Here is a 19575-nt window from a genome sequence, read left to right on the forward strand (position 1 = left end):
CTCATATATTGCTAAATATAAAAGTTACTTTCTACTGAAGAAATAAGTTTCAAGCTTCAAAAAGCAACATATTAAAGTTTCCTCATAAATAAATTTGTTTTAAATCAATAGTATTTTTATTGATAAACTTTAAACATAAACAAACTAATGTTACTTATCCATCAACACTTCAAATTCTGGGTGATTTTTTGAATCTGAAGAGGGATTAAATACATGACAATGAACAAAATTTTCAGTTTTTTGATAAAATAAATAATAAAAAAACCTATGTGAAAGTGTCGAAAAGTAACGCAGTACACTGAAAACTCTGAATCGGGAGTTGCCATCAAATGTATCAATGAATTTAATCTTCTTGCACCCTTGATGTATGGGATGAACACGAACAAAGACGAAACTCAGGAGAAACTATTTGCTGCACGAGCCTCCAACTCTGTTCAACTGATTGAAATATGGCAAAGCTCCAACTTGATGGCCTCAAACTCTGCGCTCTCTCTTTCTTCCTTCGACAACCACGTTGATAAACATTGCTTTATGAACTCTTTGGTGCACTTGAAAGGTGAAATACCCCTTGAAACCTTCGTCCATCCAAATCTCGTGATAAGTTGCAAATTTGAGTCAGAGGGGTCTTTGACATAAGTTTCTAGGATTTCTTTGATGGCATTGCACCATATTGGTCGAGCCAACTTAAGGAACTCGTGCACCACCATCACTGGAAGACTCACACTTCCCACCTCGGACTCGTGCTGACCACTTCGCCCATGGTAATCCGACCCTCCAAGTTTCAAAAGGTTTTGTGCATCAGCTATATCACTGTATACTGATATCGAAAGAAATGGTGAATCAAAATATCGACAGCGGACACTACAGTTTAATCAGAAATCAATTTTTAAACACTCTCGTAAAACAGCTAATCAAGAATACGACCTGTTGCAGCCATATCAGCAGCAGGATGTCATTTGAAAACTATTTCCTTTTTCTTTTTGAAAGGGCAAGAGTGGGAGGATTATAATTCTAGAATCTCTATTTGGAAGTCAATTAGTCCTCAGGTGATGCTGCTACATCTACTATTTACTAATACAGTCTTTCTCTGATTTCTTCAATTTTAGATTCTGTTAAACTTTCTAATTAATCATAAATGCTTTGTGAAATTACGCGAGCAGTAGAAGAATTAGATATACATTATATATACCTTCTAGTTTTCCATCACTTCTGTAAGCCTCTAACCCGTGTAGGCCTGCTTCCTTCAGTCTTCTGATGATGGTGGCAGGATTCTTCAGTGCCCATGGATGTGCCAACACTGCAATACCTCCTGTTTCACGTATCAATTCCAATGCTTCCTCAGACACTGGTTCACTTCCCCTACACCAAAGGACAGGCAAAACTATTACACTGAGCAATTTGAAAACATAAAAACCAACTTACAAAAAAGCCAAGTTGACATTGTAAAAAATATTACATAGAATATGCAGGTCCACCATCATAAAGATATTGGTTAAAAGCCTGTTTTAGATTTTCTACATGGCCAGCTTCAAGCATAGCACGAGCAACATGAAGCCTCCCAGGAGCAACACCCTTTCCTGCAATCTTGATTACATTTTCCCATTTAAGAGGCATTTTGAGCTTGTTCAGTTTTGAGATCATGTTTTTTGCACGGATGAAGCGTCCATCTCTAATATTACATAAAAACTTTTCCAATGCTTCGGCATTTTTTGGCCCGCAGCTGCTGTAATATGCAAGAATGTGAACAGGTTCTTTTGGTCCTGACTCTCCTCTGCGAGTCATTTTACAAAATCGGTACAAAGTAGTACAAGAAATTAATTGCAACATTCTAGATAATCACTAACATCATGGTAAACAGTAAGCAAATGAATAACAGCAAAACAATAACCTTGCAGAGAACATTGTACTAACTTCAACACCGGGAATAATCTTGATGCCAAATTTGCGTGCTGCTTCCAGGGCCTCCGGGATGCCAGACATCGTATCATGATCCGTTAAAGCAAGTACTTTGACCTGTTATGAACACACAAATTAATAGCCCTTCTAGTTATTCGTAAAAATGATGATTCGTAAGAAACGTAGTTGTCCACATAATTAAAATTATAGCTTTCTTGATAGAAACCAAAAGGTGAAAGAAGAACAGACAATGTTGGAGGATAGATTATCTACATGATCATGATACTGCCAGAATATAAAGCATTAAACATAATGGATAGATCTCCAAGAACACATGACAAGCAGAAGCAAAGACCATCTTCTCTCAGGAATTTTTGTCAGACACAAAATGAAAATAAAATTTATCTATCATACGGAAGGTATATTCATTAATTCACTCACAAATGTTCAATCTCTCTCTATTTGTTCATGCCATCATAGAGCTTGCATGTTCCCACAAATTCCTCTACATATTTTTAAAAGTTCATTTTAATAGATGATGTCGAAGTTCCTCCCAGATCTTTCAATATAAGTGAATGAGCTGTCGCCATTAAACATTTTCCTTACTGGTTTCTTTGATTTTTCCTGAAGGTTGCAGGAAGAACACCAAGATGTTATTATTAAACGTGAAAGGAGACCTTAATACTACAGAACCACCTCAATTTCAAACTCCTCCCCACCCCCTCAAAGAGAGAGAAAAAAGGGTAAACCACTTTTTGGAGAGGTGTGCGCACACAAATAAAAAAAACCATGCCACCTAATGAACACCAACAAATACATATTCTTGGAAAATGGGAGCATCGCATTTCAGAAAAGGACCTCTAACATTGCGAGTATATAATATTTCCTTACATGTATCCTAATATACATTAGATCTTCTTTTATTTTCATTCTTTTAGCCTCTCTAGTAGTACCTTTGCAATTAGTTGCCAGTAAGACCAATTGATAGGCCTAAACAGTTATAATCTGTTAACATTTTTCTTCTTGCAATATTTTTCACATTTAGAATTAATGACCAATAAGAGTTGAAAAAGAAAACGAAATCCGACAGAATCTATTGTTGGGACTTGGGATAGAAGAGCTGCAGAGATGACATTCAACATGAACTTTGATGATGAAGTTGAAAAGATGGCATATGGATAGTGAAAAATTGAATTAAATCTTATAACCTTACTTATGTCTCCTTCCCCTTCACAATGAAAACTGAGCCAAAACAAAATAGCCTAAGAAGTGTTACAAACCGACAAAAAGGATCTTTCTTGGTAATTCAGAAATTTTATATCCAATAAGTATTACACATTTGTCGAATTGTCGCCTACATTATTCTGTTCCACACGTGATGACAATTAATAGACAATATCAGAATGCTCTGGTTTGACTAATGACTGAGAGCAGAGAATTTAAACCTTAACTTCAAAGCTAAATTGAGCAAAGGAATCGTTGATTGTCTATACATTGTTGATTTTCGTAGTCAACGGACTCCCAAAGGTTGAAAAGATTATATATAAAAGCACCTAGGATTGTACAAATTTTGCCCTAAAGAAAAGGGCACAGCACTGCAATAAATTAAAGCAACTTAAAAGGGATAAATTCCTCACAATTCAATCACCTACCCAACTTAACCCAGAGAAGAAGCACAAAGGGAACTTAGTCAATTAGAATAGAATTCAATCAGGACGAAATTCAACAAAAATGGGAAAAATATCATATCCTTAACCCTAAATATCATCAAATCCTTCCATAATTCCATTTATAAGTAAAACACCGAGTATGATGAGAGAGAGAGGGAGAGAGAGAGGGGGAGAGCATAATGTATATCAAAACCATTTCAAAGAAAAATCCATCTTCCAACACTATAAACAAATCAAAAAATCTAAAAAAAAAAAATATGAAGAAGAAAGAAAAGCTCACCCCATTTTGATGAGCTCTCTCTACAAGCTTGGAAGGAGACAAGAATCCATCACTGCATGTTGTGTGACAGTGAAATTCAAAGACAAGCTTTTCCTTTGGTTGGTAGCATTGAACCCCAAAATCATCCAAAACTGAATCGAAAACACCCATTGAATTATTGATATTATCATTAGACCTGTCCAAGAAAACCCATTCGCTGACTGATTTGTATGCCACTGTCTGTTCAAGGGTCATTTTCCTCTTGGAACCGCCTCTCTTCTTTTTCTTCTTTTTCTTAGAATTATTATTGCTGTTATTAACAATTGGCTTTTTGGGGCTTTCTTTATCAGCCATCATTGATTTTGAGAGAAAAAGGAAATAAATGAGGCCTCGGCTAAGACGCAGGAAAAAAATGAAGAAGACGAAACAAATGTTAGCTTTTTAACCTGTTGAGGTCAAGCGTTAGGGTCTATGTATAGTGTTGTAGTGTATATATCTAAGCGTTTTGCGTATAAATAATCCTAGAAATTGGAGAGATCTGGGGATTTTCTTTTTCTTCTCCTCAATTTACCATGAAAAAATACAGCATAGATTTCTTTTTCTTCTCCTCAATTGATTGGACTGGTTATGTCAAAATGGATGTTCCGGTTTTAAGGAAAATACTTTAAAAATTGAAGAACATTGTTTGGTAAAAATTAAATTTAGATTTTAATCAAAATTGAAATTAATAAATAATTTTAACTACATATTTTAAGGGATCCATAATTTTTCTACCACACACATGTAATCAACTTTTATCCAAAGTTTCGTGCCAAAAAAATAAATAAATTCAATATTACTTTTTATTACTTATAAGCAAACACTTACAATTGAAGTAAATACTTATTTATTTCTAAGTAGAACTAATGGAATAATTATTTATTTTGAAATTTACTTATTCATAATAAATAAAGTTAATTAAATTAGCCCTCGTTTGACAATCATTAAAATGAGTTTCTTATGAAAAATGAGTTTTGAAATAGTAAATTTTTGAAAAATGTGTGGTCAAAAAGTAGGAAATATTTGAATTTATGTGCAAAGTAATTTGTTGTGAGAATGTATAGTTCAAAATGAGTTTGGGAAAACAAAAAAATTGTTTTGATGATTTTCAAACTGGGTAAGGAAGCTTATCCAAAAAACACACTAATTTTGCATCTATTTTATCCCTTATTTGGTATTGTTAAAAATTAGATAATTAGTTTGATAAAAAGTTGGTTAAAATATAATTAAAAAGTTAATAAAAGATATATATTCTCTAAAAATGTATAATTAGATATAAATTTTTAAAAATAGGGTCGAGGAGAAACTTAGCTCCCATTTGATTACCATTTTTTGATCTCTCTTTATTTTATATACTCATTTTTCAGTTACGTGTAAATTTTTTCCTACTTTTTCCTATAAATCAATATTCAAATATTCTTTTTTTTCTTGAATAATAATTGTCAAACAGGGGTTTAATGGTTTGGTCTGGAAGATTGATGTTCATTTTACATCCATTATTACATTTCTTGTACAAAAGTACCGAAACCTTATAGTCCTTTGGGCATTTACCTTTTGCTCAGTGTTGAATCTTTTCAAAAGCCTGCACCCCCACCACTCCTCCCAGGATCACTCTTTTTCTCAATTATTTCGAGGGGAATTCACAAAAATATCTAACTTTTGCAGTTGAAAACAGAGCGGACCCAAAAAAAAAAATAAAAAAATTAGAGTCTGTTTGAAAGTGATTTTGAGAATTGATTTTTTGACCGTTAGGAGAAAAGTAGTATCCACCCGTGAGAGAAGAAGTCAAATATGATGGTTGAAATAGTGAAATAACGGTCAAAAAATTAATTTTTTGGACAAAAAAATCACTTCCAAACAGGCCGTTAATCTAAAGTTCAGCTTAAGAGACAGATAGAGAGTTGAAACAAAATATTCCCTCCAACTCCAGAGAAGCAAACCGGAAGACCAAAGAACTAGTGTTGCTTAACAAGTGAAGGCCATGATGTCAAAGAAATTCCTTATAAAATAAGCCGAATGAATTCGATGGCTTCCCCGCTATTTTTTCTAATTTCTCCGCTTCAGTTTCGAGTTCAACGTTTAACACCTTAACCTTCTATTGCATTGCCTGTTTTGCATTTTTGGCTACAAGGGGCGTGTAAAGGGCTGTTTCAGGCATCTTCATATGTTAGTAGAAAGTGAACAAAGCCCGGATGTCTCCGAATATCAAAATAATGTGCCAAACTTTAAAACCATACATATTCAGAAAATAATGCGCCAAACTTTATAATCATACATATTCAAAATAATGCTCCATACTATATAACCATACATCAAAACCTGAAGAAACAGCGGGTGGCCATACGCTTGAAGAAAAAACCATAGCACCATGAAGTACATGGATTTATAACCATAGATATTCAGAAAATGCAGCTGGGGCCTGGGGTGCCCCAAAGCTCAGTGTAGGCACCTGAATTGGGTCTGCCCCATGGTTGAAAAGTATCTAATGTTAATAACTCTTGCATAAATAGTCAAATTGTCTATTAATGAAAAATGAAACAATTTTTTTCTCTATTTATCACGAATTTCAAGAAGAACAAGTAGTTTCCATGAATAACTACATTAATGTTAGCTAATATCTAATGATTCATTTGCTTTCATTATCTATTAAGTCCTGTTTGATTCTCTTTATTTTACTTTAATTTATTTTTCATAAGTATTTTCAACTATGCATTCATATTATAAAATATTATACATGTAAATCCAAAGATTTTCTCTATTTTTCAACACATTCTCAAAAAATATTATTCAGATTTTTTTTTCTTTTTTAATTTTGAAGCCACCAAATAGGGGCAAGGTGTTGACCAATAATTGGGAAAAAAATGAAGAAGATGAAGTTAGAAAAACCATTAATACTAAGAAATAACTATATGCTTCCATTTCATAAGAAAGTCATATAATTTTATTTAGAGAAATTTAATCTCATTCAAATTTGTGAATTGATCATGCTCTCCACAATTCTCAAAAAAAAAGGTTATTTTTCATTGAAATCTTGTGTTTTATTCAAAGTTATGTTTAATAGTTGTTGTNTTCTTGTAAAAATGTATTTTACAATAGTAAATTGATGAAAAATGTATAGTTAAAAAATAATGAAAAGATTTTGATTTACGTGTCATATTATTTTAATAAATAATGTGTGATTGAAAAGAAAATTGAAAAAAATGTATTTTGAAAAAAAATGAGTACCAAACGGGGCTTTAATCTTGTGGGGGAAAGGATAGGTAAAATGCTCCTTTTTCTCATCCATTTTTTAAGTTTTCTCCTTGTTTTGAAATATATACGGTGCCTGAATGACATACTTAGAATGCAGAAAGGACTTTCTCTAAGACTGTAGAAATGTCTTAGCTGATTTTACAAGTAGCAGAGCAGACAACATGAATGCAGTTATTTTCACCTTTCCCTTTATATATCAGACTGAATACCCAGCCCGTCTCTCTCTGCGTACTGTCACGCGGATAATTGTACATATTTTTAACTGTCCATAACCACCGACCAGACAGCTCCCATTTCATTTCAAAAACAAATAATGGGTTAGCCCTATGGCCCATCAAATACGGACAGTAATAAATTCCAATGCCATACAGTGAACGGGTCGAGCTGGACAGTAATAAATTTTAACAATTTTGTATACTGGATATAAATAAGAAATGGACCATGTTACTCAATCATAGAGGCTGACATCGAGAATGACAAATCACACACACACGGAGGAGGTCAAATTATTTTATTCATGGGAACCCACCACCTCCGATGTGAGTGTTATGTTATCCATTGTGTCAAGAATTATGTTAATTTGGCTTAATTCATAAGAAATTATGCAATTTTGCGATGAAAAGGCAAATTTATTTTATATATTAAAAGCGGTAAAAGGTGGATTTATACATACACGACATAATTGATTGCTTCAAACAAAAGTAATAGCAATCATGGTTCAATAAAGTTGTCACGGGGAGAAGCCCCCTTGAAGGAATTTCGACGTGCTGTAGCCAGAACAGTCTTGTCAGCCACAATAAAATACGCCATTCCAGCCACTGTGGAGATGATTAGGGCCTGAGCAGTGGGATTGAGATTAGCTCTTGCCCAAGGCATCATTCTTGCACTTGCCAACTGTCAAAAATATGTTTATAATAAGTTGAATCGAAAATAATCAAACATGCAAGAGCCCAATTATAATCGATAATTTAATTCACGTACAGTAGGAATTGCGGTAGCAATGGAAGCCATGACCGCTGCTTTGGCTCCCGCCATTACACCTTCTGCACAGGCGTATAAATATGTTCATTATACTATTCAGTACTGTACGTTTAAAAAAAGGGAAGAAAGTTACATACCATGAGAACAACGCTTGGCAATGGCTAGTCTTTGATCGAGGGAAGCCAAACTGGTTATTTCAGCAACATTTTTGGCCATTATAGTGTGGTTTGGTTGGTTTGTAGTTAATCAAAGAGAGAAATATTGGTGGAGTCTTTGGGGTTGATGGAGTTAGGTATTTATAGAGATTTGATAGCCCCCTGAATCTTTTTTTCAGCAACAACATTTGATGGTTTCATTTTCATTTCAAAGGTTGATTCCCTTTTTTTTACCATCAATTCACCACTCACTTGAAATTACAATATAACCCTTCTGTCAGACAAAAAGAGGATTGAAAGGGTGAGGGTACGAGAGTCATTTGCGGCACGTGAGGTGTGTGCTGATCAACCCGAGAACAATAAAAAATTCACTTAACCCTCAATGACACAGGAATCCATAAAAATGGGCTTTTTCCATTTATAAAACAATTAGTGTACTTTTTCCAGTATTGTATCTTTTCACCCACTGGTTCAAAATTCATGTTATCCAAAACCGTGGGTTAAGACATCAAATTCCATTGGATTTTAGTGTGTTGTAAGAGCATGTAAAGGAAGTCTTATAAATTGTTTAAATTTTAAATAAGTATAAACGAGTGATAAATAATTGAATAGTACTAGTGAATGTCTCCAAATTTATGAATAATTTGTTTTATCCAAAATAGATCAAACATTCTGTAATCCCTAATTGTTAAGTTTTTTTATATTGCAACTGTACGACATCGTAATAAGTAATATAATGGACCTTTGAATTCGAATTATCGTTCTCACGAAAATTATACGTCAATACTTAATTTACTTATTTAAAGTCATATTTGATTAAAACAAAAAAATTATGATTGTTTCGATTATTTTTTTAAGCTATAACGACTAATTGAACGTATCAAAATTTCACACAAAGATCAATTTAAAATTCAAATATAGGATGGATATTAGGGCGTAATAATTTTATCTATTGATCAACTTTAAATCTTAATTCGAGATTCACAATCTAATATAGTGTTCGGTCGAATTTTTCTATTGTATTCAATTTACTCATCTTGACTTTTTATCGAGTTTATTTAACTAATTCAATCTCATATCTTTATGCGAATCAATTTTAATTAAACGAAATATTAGTTCTAATAAATCATATAGAGACCACAATAATTAGTATAAGTATCTCTACACGTTATACTAAATTACTGAATTTTAATATGTGGTCTAAATCTAAAACTCATCTCTTGATTCATAATAGATTCATAAAATCATTGAATTGTTGATCAACTAAAAAAACTTGAATCTTAAATAAAAGAAATAAAGGGTCTTAAAAGATCACATAATTTACTGTAATGAAAAACTTAGCTAATCACAATAATAGAAGAAAAACAATTAACAATATTAGAGTAAATCACAGGCTTTGAATTGATATGTGGAGAAGTGAATGAATCTTGCACCAAAATTCTCTTCTGATTTCTTGTTTTTCACCTGTGATCTTGCTCTCTTAATCTCAAGTTGTGTTCTTATGAATCTCAATATATGGAATTCCCCAAAAGTGCCTCATTATTGCATTTGTACCTTTCTTCATATTTTTCCTTAATTTAGAGTTCTTATGGGCTTCAAAATGGGTCAAAACGCACCCTTCATACATCCAGGAGCCACCTAGGTGCCATGTGAGTGGCTATGTGGCGCCGTATCAACGCCATATCCCCAAAAAAATTCAGAGATAACTCAAAGGGTTACAATTTTACTAGAAGTATCTCTTCCATTTTGAACGTTTACTAGGCCCAAAAATGGGTTTAATCTCCTGCTAAAAATTTAAAATATCTTTGTACGGTTGAATTTTGATTTATAAAAATATTTTGACCATATTTCACTCCCTTTGACTTCTAACTGCATCCAATTGGCCCCTAGTATTTTTTAATTTTCATTATGAAGTCTGACACAACTTTTGAGTATTTATACCTTTGTTCCCAAACTTTGGATCTTGCCTTTTATTGCCAATTTTCGCTCATTTCTTTCAATTTCACTTTTATTCATGAAGTTTTACCTAATTAACGAAATATACAATAACTTAAGATAATTGTTCAAAAGAAATATTAAATATCCATATTTTTAGGTTCAAATAAGTATATAAAATACAACTTATCACTAATCTTTAGTTATTGTCACCTTCTAATATGTTGCTTTTGCATTTGATTTGTGATAATTGCATTTTGGAGATGTCGAGTGTGATTTGGAATTCAATTTCCTTGACGTCACATCATTGGTAACAAATGCGACATTTTATTTCTCATTTTCAATACGAGTACTGTATTCCGACTAGTTGATATTAAGTTGACTACGTATTCACTAGATGTGACCTCAATTTATTTATTTATTTTGTTAATGTGACATTCAATTAGTTACTTTAAAAATTCGAGACATGATTAGCGCATCTATAGTGTTGTTGAAAAAATTACGATCCTTAATCTCTCATACATAACCTCAGTTTATTCGAAGGCCCAGGGTCCGTCAAACCTCTTGCTACTTCCTTGTTTGAGCTCTACGGGGTTGATTATGGTTCATTGCACAATCTTCAATTGAATATTAAGGTTACAAGATTGTATAGCTTCCAAAAAACAAACAAAAACCACATCAGAATAGTGATTCCACCACCCAAAAATAAAAGTTCCTTGTCTATCTATTTTCTCAGTATAAAATTTCTTTAAACTGAAAAACACTGCATAATTGAATACAATGTTATGTCACTCATAAAGTTGGATCTTCTATCGGTCTCGTTGATATACCATATTTTATGAGTGTTTATAGGATTTGCTTTTAGCATCTTTGTTCTATCAAGAAGTTCTTTAATCACCTCATCACGAGATAAAAATTGCTCTCGAAGAGCCTTCCGGGGTACAGCTCAACTGGTGGATCAATCAACATTGTCTTGTTTCCAGCGGCAGGGTGGAGAGTTCGATTCTTGGTGGGAATCTGCGGCCAAATATTTGGTATGGAGCAATCACTGTGGAAGAGGATCTCTTGTGTGCAAAAGTGTACAGGCAATGGGGGGAACCTGTGATCCAGTCGAGGCATAACCCGCGATTTACCCCCTCCAAGGTTCTAGGGGTAAGGGTCTTGGGGGGTCCAGGATTTAGTCTGGTGTAAACTAGGATACCTGGATATCAAAAAAAAAAAAATTGCTCTCGAAGATCTGTGTTCTGAACTTCAACTCCCAAGAAATAGTTTAAAGGTTCAATACATTTGAGATAAAATTTTACCAATTTTTGAATTTCCACATAATTGGTAATCAAGTTGTCATCAACTAATGTACTCGAACTTTCATAGATAACATAAGTTTGTGTGAACCTACGGAAAATGCACTTATCAGAAAGACATGACGTAAAATTGAGCCGTTAAATACACTTTTTTATACTGATTAGTCTCTTTGTACACTTTTAGTGTACATAATTATTTACACCCTCTCACATGGAGAGGGCTCCATGCATAATAAATTATATGCGGCCCCCTCCATGCGAGGGGTGTAAACAATTATATATACCAAAAGTGTACATGTATCGTAATCCTATATCAAACCAAGCCCGAGAGCTTTGTTTTTTTTTTTTTTTTTTTTTTAAGCTATAAGATGCTTTATTAAGAAAAGCAGACAACCAGTAAATTTTAATAAAGCTCTGTGAAATTTAGCCTGACACACAAATTATAATTTACTAAAAGCTTTGCCAAACATCTCCTAATTTGCGAGCAAGCAATCAAACTAATTTAGTTTGAGAAGTAAAGAATCAAAGAAATCCAAGGAAAGAGTGAAACTGAAAACGTGATTGATGAGCGAGAGAACGTGAGAGAAAAGAACGAGTTATTATATTTTATCACAAATTTGACAAAAAATAGAAAAGGAAAAAACTTGGAAGAATTGAAACTTCAGTTCTCAAATCAACGGTGAGAATCCGATCGAAATTCACACATTCTCGATGAAATGTTTCAAAATCGAATTGTTCCTTAGAGTAATCAAAATCAAATCGATCGATTACATCTAGTTCGGACCCAATTTCACCTGCTCCCAAAATTAAATAAATCGTAGAATCATTTATAAGTGAATATATTACTTAATGTTACATAAATTGATGCTTTAACACTATTGATATTAATATCTCATTTGGCTGCATTATTTGTGATTATAATTTTTGGAATAGTATTTTTTTTTAACTAAGAATGTGTGGTTAAAAAAGAAAAAAAGATTTTGAATTTACGTGTAATATTATCACTACTATCTTAAAAGAGCGAATCAGCCGATTACCATTCATTCATGACGTATTTAAGTGTTTCCCATTTTACCCTGAACTCCCTCGCACAATAACTCTCACACTAAGGGTCTAATGACTTTTTTGTATGTAGATAAAATATCTCTCCATCTTGACAAAAAATCAAAAATAACGTGCTACGTAAAGGGTTTGATATATTCTCTTTCCAAAAGAAAACAAAACCATCTGTTACCTAATTTCTCTTCATTCGTATCATTGATTCAATCGTTGAAAAAATTTCAAAATCATTTGTCGGAACTGAGAAATCCTTTACGCAAACACCCTTGTTATTTCCTTTCTCACACAAAATCGTCTCCTCGACTTTTGGTGAAAATCCCTACTACAATAGAAGAGTGAATGTGATGAGTACTATTGATTCAGGACGTATTTTGTATTTCCTATTTTATCATTAAATATCCCATAATATCACACTTCACTCCTGAAATCACTACTAAAGGTCTTCCTACGCGTGTATGGTGTTGCTGTTTTGCCTGATTCGAATTTTTAAATTAAAAAAAAAATAGTCGATGTCATACCACATAATATTTTTTTTAATAAAATGATGTAAATTATATTGAGAAAGTTGTCGCGAAAAAATAATAAACATTAATAAAATAATTGATTTCTTTTAAGAAAAAAGATGAGCTATATGCATTTAACTATTTTCAATATTCAGTTAGATCATTTGATGTGTCTATGATATAGTTCTCGAAATGAGTTTTGAGATAATATAGAAGATTTATGCATTCGACTACCATACAATCGTCGATGAATTATTAAAGTTAGCTTGTTATCGAAATTTCATAATTTTTTAAATGATGTCTCTTTTGACATTAAACAAAATTAAAACTTTATTAGGAAATTTACTAAATGACGTTAAAAATTTTATTATATTATTTAAAAAATTAATTGATCGAAAGGATAAAGTAAAAAAAAAAATCATAACAATGACCGAATTTCGTTTATATATAAAAAAATTCAGATGTTAAAATAATCAAGATGAAAAATTAGTTGACCTCAATTTTGTGTTGCTATAATTGAAATATATTTTCTGGAGGATAAGATAAATGTTCCTTTGATGCATGGATTAAAAATCCAAATTATTGGAGCTCATAATTTATATATCAAACATTATTTTAGTTTGAGTAGTTATTTTACATGTAAAGTACGTATTTAATGATAACAGTATTCCATATAATTAAATCGTGTAATTAATCGAATCTTTTTTTATTGTTCAATATCCAATCGATTTAATGAAAAGTTTTTTTATTTACGTATAATATTATTTTATGGAAGATTCTACAATTGAAAATAAAAGAGAGAGAAATGAAAAAAAAATAACTTAATGGAGCCAAACACAAGTTGAGCTACAGTATAATATTTTGTCACTTAAATGGGATTGAGATTTTTATTTAATCATCCAATTTTGATATATTTGAATTTAATCCTCCAAAATTTATATACATCTAAAATATTCAATAGTGTCAAATAAATTAATCGACATCTTTTCGACCGAGTATTATATTTTTTCAAAATTGTGTTAAGTTTTATTTTGATTTATCGCAACTGCTTTTAGGAAATAAACAATATACATGATTCAACATATTCCGTGTCACGTTATAAGGATAAAATAGATTTATATAAAAAATTATATCAATCACTAAAGAAAAAAGGGAAAAAAAAATATTGCAACACAATGCTCTGTGATACACGAAGCAATTGTGCTCCTGGGTGCCAGGAGCAACTGTATTTCGTGACACGGAGCATGTGTAACAATATGTGTGTGTGTGTGTGTGTGTTTTTTAAATGATGCTCTGTGTCAATTTTTTTTTCATTGGGTAATTTATATCTTTTTTTGGGTAAATTTTTCTCTCTTTTTTTTTCACTGGGTGATTTATTTAGTTTTTTATAAAAAATCTACCGTAAATATCTTGTATTTTCTCGAAACTCATTTCGAGAACTATATCATAGATATATCGAATGATCTAAATGAATATTGAAAATAGTTAAACTACATCAAACGTGTGTGTTAAAAAATGTATATAACTTGTCTCTCTTTCTTAAAAAAATCAATTATTTTATTAATATTTATTATTTTTTCGCAATAATTTTCTCAATATAATTTATATCATTATCTTAAAAAAAAAAATTATGTGTATGGCATCAATTATTTTTCTTTTTGAACGTAAAAATTACTAATAAAATTATTATCAATTTATAATTTATATGGGTTATAAATTGTTATACCATTTTTTCCTCTCCATTCCTTCACGCAACATCTATAAAAAGTATATATTGTAGGATAATTTAATGCTTTTAAATCACCAGATCTTTCATGTTAAATTATCAAGAAATTGAATAATTAAAGCGGAAGCGTACCTGAATCAGACATGATTAATGCAATAAAGAATTTCGCGGTATAGTCTTCCAAATCTACACGCAATCTCATTTTCCTCTCTGTGATGAGATGTAGTAGAGAATGAATAATACGTTCGTGTGATCTAGGGACCATAACCTATTTATATAGCGACGCCCTTTGACCTAATTCGGCCCATCATAGAATTAGGATTTGAACCCGGTCTCTACACATATGTAAACCCACACTTTAATTGGATACATTAAAGCCCAAAATCGAAACTTTATTAGATCACTTTAATTGGGCTCAGCTGAATTCGATAGTCTTTAATTTAACACACAATTATTCACACATATAAGCTCATCTATTGATTAAAAATCCTTACAATCTCCCACTTGGGCTATATGCGTCACCTTATAATTGTGCATTAAACATAACTTTATGAGTTCTCAGAATTTTGTTATTATTATCGAATGTATCCCCAAATAATCCCGTCCATCAATCATATCAATATAGGATTAAAGTGGCTTTCGCTACTTTCACGTAGCTAAATCCATCAATGGTCACGTATATCAATATAACCGAATGACATGGATCAAGCATGGATGTGTAGCATGAAAATTACATGTAATGTGATCTGTAACATGCCTATTTCCAACTGGTCCACCTTAATACCTTAGTGAGATCATTTTAAACAAGTTCAGAGATAATAAACTAAATAACTTTATAATTGAAAATAACTTTAATTTTAAACAGTATCCAAAATAACAGTATATGTGTCCAATATGAAAAGCAAAAATACAAACTCCCACTGAAACTAGATATCCTCAAGAGGCATTACAGTCATATGAGCAGTGTGCTCATGAAAGACCTTAGGTATCAATCCCTTAGTAAGAAGTTCCGCAACCATGGAGTTTGTCCCAATATGCTCTATTGACATCTGTCCACAGCCAGGAACTTGATTTCTATATGTTTTGACTTCGTCGAGCTCCTGTTGTTATTAGAATACAGCACTGCTGATTTATTGTCACAAAATATGTTAAGTAGTTTTTCTATATTGTCCACAATGCGCAGCCCAGTGACAAAATTATGCAGCCATATTCCATGATTTGATGCCTCATAACACACTATAAACTCCGCTGCCATGGTGGAAGTAGCTATGAGTGTCTGCTTAGCACTCTTCCATGAAATAGCACATACAGCAAGCAGGTAAATATAGCCTGAAATGGATCTCTTACTATCTTGGCATCCCGTGAAATCGGAATCAGAAGAACCGATGATCTCCAACTGATCCAATCTCCTGTATGTGAGCATGTAGTCTTTTGTTCTCTGTAAATATTGCATGACCCGTTTGGCTGCTTTCCAATAATCCATTCCCAGGTTACTTAAATATTTCCCTAGCATCCCGATAATGTACGCTATATCTGGACGCATACAAACCTGAGCATACATCAGACTCCCTATAGCTGAGGAATAAGGAATCTCCTGCATTTCTTTAATTTTCAAGTCATTTTTAGGGCACTGACTTAAGCTGAACTTGTCTCCTTCAACCATAGGGGTGTCATATGGTTTACAATCTTGCATGCCATATCTTTTAAGTACCTTTTCGATATAGCTCTTTTGTGATAATCCAAGAATACCCCGAGAACGATCTCGGTGTATCTGAATTCCTAATACAAAAGAGGCGTCACCAAGATCTCTCATCTCAAAATTCTTTGCTAGAAATCTCTTGGTTTCGTGCAACAAGCCTATATCGTTGCTGGGAAGCAATATGTCATCGACATATAAAACCAGAAAAATATACTTGCTCCCATTGAACTTGTAGTATATATAATCATCGACCAAATTCATCTCAAAACCAAATGAGATGATCACCTGATGAAACTTGTAATACCATTGACGAGACGCCTGTTTGAATCCATAGATGGATTTCTTTAATTTACAAACTATTTGCTTTGCATCGTCCGATACAAAGTTTTCTGATTGTACCATATTAATTATTTTATCAATGTCACCATTGAGAAACGTTGTCTTAACATTCATCTGATGAAGCTCAAGATCGAAATGCGCTACCAATGCCATTATAGTTCTGAAAGAGTCTTTTGAAGAAATCGGAGAGAAGTCTCTTTATAATCGATGTCTTCTTTCTATGTAAAGCCATTTGCGATAAGAAGAGCATTATACCTCTTTACATCACCTTTCGAATCCCTCTTGGTCTTAAATATCCATTTGCAACAAATGAGTTTCGCACCTTCAGGCAATGGAACGAGGTCCCATACGTCATTGTTTTTCATGGACTTTATCTCTTCATTCATTGCATCGAGTCACTTTTGAGATTTAAAACTTTTCATGGCTTGACGGAAGTTGATCGGATCATCTTCCACCATTCCAATGCAAACTTCATGTTCTTGGAGAAATACGATGTAATCATTTGAAACCGCACTTCTCCTCTCTCTAGTGGATCTTCTTAATGGCATTGGTTCTTGAGGCTGTAGAGTTTGTTCTTCTGGAACAATTTGTTGATTTTGAGAGGAAGGTATGACATTGTCTTGATCTAGAGTTGCTTCTTGAACAATATCAGGGATAGAAACCTGATCATTGTCAATGGCAATTGGAGGAATTTCAACATATTTCTTCTCAAAGACAAAGCCTGTAACCCTTTCTCCCACCGCAAACTCAACATCATCAAAGAACCGAGCATTTCCTGTCTCGAAAATTGCCTTAGTTGTGGGATCATAAAACTTGTAACCCCTGGACCTTTCAGAATATCCAATAAAATAGCAACTGATAGTCCTTGCGCCCAGTTTCTTTTCATTTGGTTTATAGGGCTTTGCCTCAACTAGACACCCCCAAATATGTATATGCTTCAAACTAGGTTTCTTGCCCATCCAAAACTCATATGGGGTTTTATCAGTGGCCTTAGTTGGAACTCTGTTGAGTATATAAGTTGCGGTCTTTAATGCTTCACCTCAGAGAGATTCTGGTAAGGTAGAATGACTAATCATACTCCTCACCATGTCCTTAAGCGTTCTATTTCGTCTCTCAACAACACCATTCATAGTGGGCGAACCCGACATAGTGTATTGTGGGACAATACCGCATTCCTCTAGGAATTTAGCAAATGGTCCTGGAAGCTGTTCACCTGAACCGTCATATCTGCCATAGTATTCACCCCTACGGTCAGATCTGACGCTTTTAATCATTTTGTCGAGTTGGTTCTCAACTTCAGTTTTATAGTTTTTGAACACATCCAGTGACTGTGATTTTTCATGAATGAAATATATTTAGCCATATCTTGGAAAGTTGTCTATGAATGTTATAAAATATTGTTGACCATTCCAAGAACCCGTAGGGAATGGTCTACAAATATCCGTATGTATAAGTTCTAGGAATTTCGAAATCCTATTGGCTTGAAATCTCCTTTTATTGGTTTGTTTTCCCTTTATACAGTTGACACACAAATCATAATCTGTGAAGTCAAGAGGGTCGAGAATCCCGTCTGACACAAGTCTCTCAATTCTCCTTTTGGAGATGTGACCTAATCTCTTGTGCCACAACGAGGCAGAATTCTCGCCGTTTAATTTTTGCTTTACATCTCGAGTAGTTACATGCAGGGATTCATTAAAAGAAACAATTGTATCAGTTGAATAAAGATTATCGTAACCTGATAAAGAACCGGAACCAACCAATTTTGAATCATGAAACAAACTAAATTTTCCATTTCCAAATGAACAAGTATAACCAAATTTGTCCAAAACAGAAATAGAAACCAAATTTCGTCTAAAAGACGGTACAATAAATGTCTCAATAAGATCCAAATAAAATCCAATTTTTAACAATAATCTAAATTTTCCTATTGCCTCTACTTCCATTCTTTTGTCGTCGCTAGCATAGATGTATCTTTCACCATCACTTGATTTTCGGCAAGTCGGGCAACCCTGCATAGACATACTGATGTGAGTTGTTGCACCATAATCTATCCATCATGTATATCTAGGTACCGAAGTTAAATTAACCTCAGAACAAATCAAATGAAGAAGAATACCTTTCTTTACACGCCATGCGTGGTAATTGGTGCAATTCTTCTACTTATGACCTGCAGCTCCACAGAACAAACAACCACCTTTAGTTGGTTCCTTATGCTATTTCTTTTGCCGTGTCGTACCCGCAACTTCCTTATTAATCTTCCTTTTATTGTTCCTTTTGTCCTTAGAGGTGATGGCCAAATGAGCACTTTCTGTCTTCTCATACTTCAGTCTTTCCTCTTCCTGGACACAGTGTGAGATGAGCTCATTAAGGAATCATGAGTCCTTTTGACAGTTGTAGCTCACCTTGAATTGACTGAAATGTGTCGGAAGGGATATCAGAACCAAGTGCACTAACAAGTCTTCAGATAAATCCAACTTGAGTGCCTTTAGTTTTGAAGCAATGTGAGACATTTCCATAATGTACTCCTGAATGTTTCCTTTCCGTTTATACCTCATTGAGACAAGGTTCGCCAAAAGTGTACTTGTTTCAGCTTTTTTGGCAAATCTCTTCTCAAGATCTTCAAGGAAACCTTTAGCCGTAGTTACCTTATCGGACATAGTGCCCCGGAATGCTTCTATAATAGCACGCTTCATGACCATTAAGCTTATGTGGTTCGATCGTTCCCACTTTTCCATCTCCCTCTTGTCATCAGAGGTACTCT

General features: G+C 33.3%; 2 protein-coding genes across 2 annotated transcripts; both read right to left on the bottom strand.

Annotated features, from left to right (window-relative positions):
* Positions 1-98: 98 nt before the first annotated feature.
* Positions 99-4403, bottom strand: LOC111381758 (5'-3' exoribonuclease-like). The gene is made up of 5 exons (XM_023005584.1): positions 3847-4403; positions 1889-2013; positions 1457-1771; positions 1190-1359; positions 99-817 (listed from the first exon to the last, which is right to left on the bottom strand). The coding sequence occupies exons 1-5, from the start codon at positions 4180-4182 to the stop codon at positions 435-437; spliced, it is 1329 nt and encodes a 442-aa protein (XP_022861352.1). The 5' UTR covers positions 4183-4403; the 3' UTR covers positions 99-434.
* Positions 4404-7724: 3321 nt separating this feature from the next.
* Positions 7725-8450, bottom strand: LOC111391270 (early nodulin-93-like). Its single transcript, XM_023016444.1, has 3 exons — positions 8235-8450; positions 8098-8159; positions 7725-8010 (listed from the first exon to the last, which is right to left on the bottom strand). The coding sequence occupies exons 1-3, from the start codon at positions 8311-8313 to the stop codon at positions 7828-7830; spliced, it is 324 nt and encodes a 107-aa protein (XP_022872212.1). The 5' UTR covers positions 8314-8450; the 3' UTR covers positions 7725-7827.
* Positions 8451-19575: the final 11125 nt, after the last annotated feature.

This window comes from Olea europaea, chromosome 3 (genome assembly GCF_002742605.1).
Source record: "Olea europaea var. sylvestris chromosome 3, O_europaea_v1, whole genome shotgun sequence".
In the NCBI taxonomy this organism is placed as follows: domain Eukaryota; kingdom Viridiplantae; phylum Streptophyta; class Magnoliopsida; order Lamiales; family Oleaceae; genus Olea; species Olea europaea.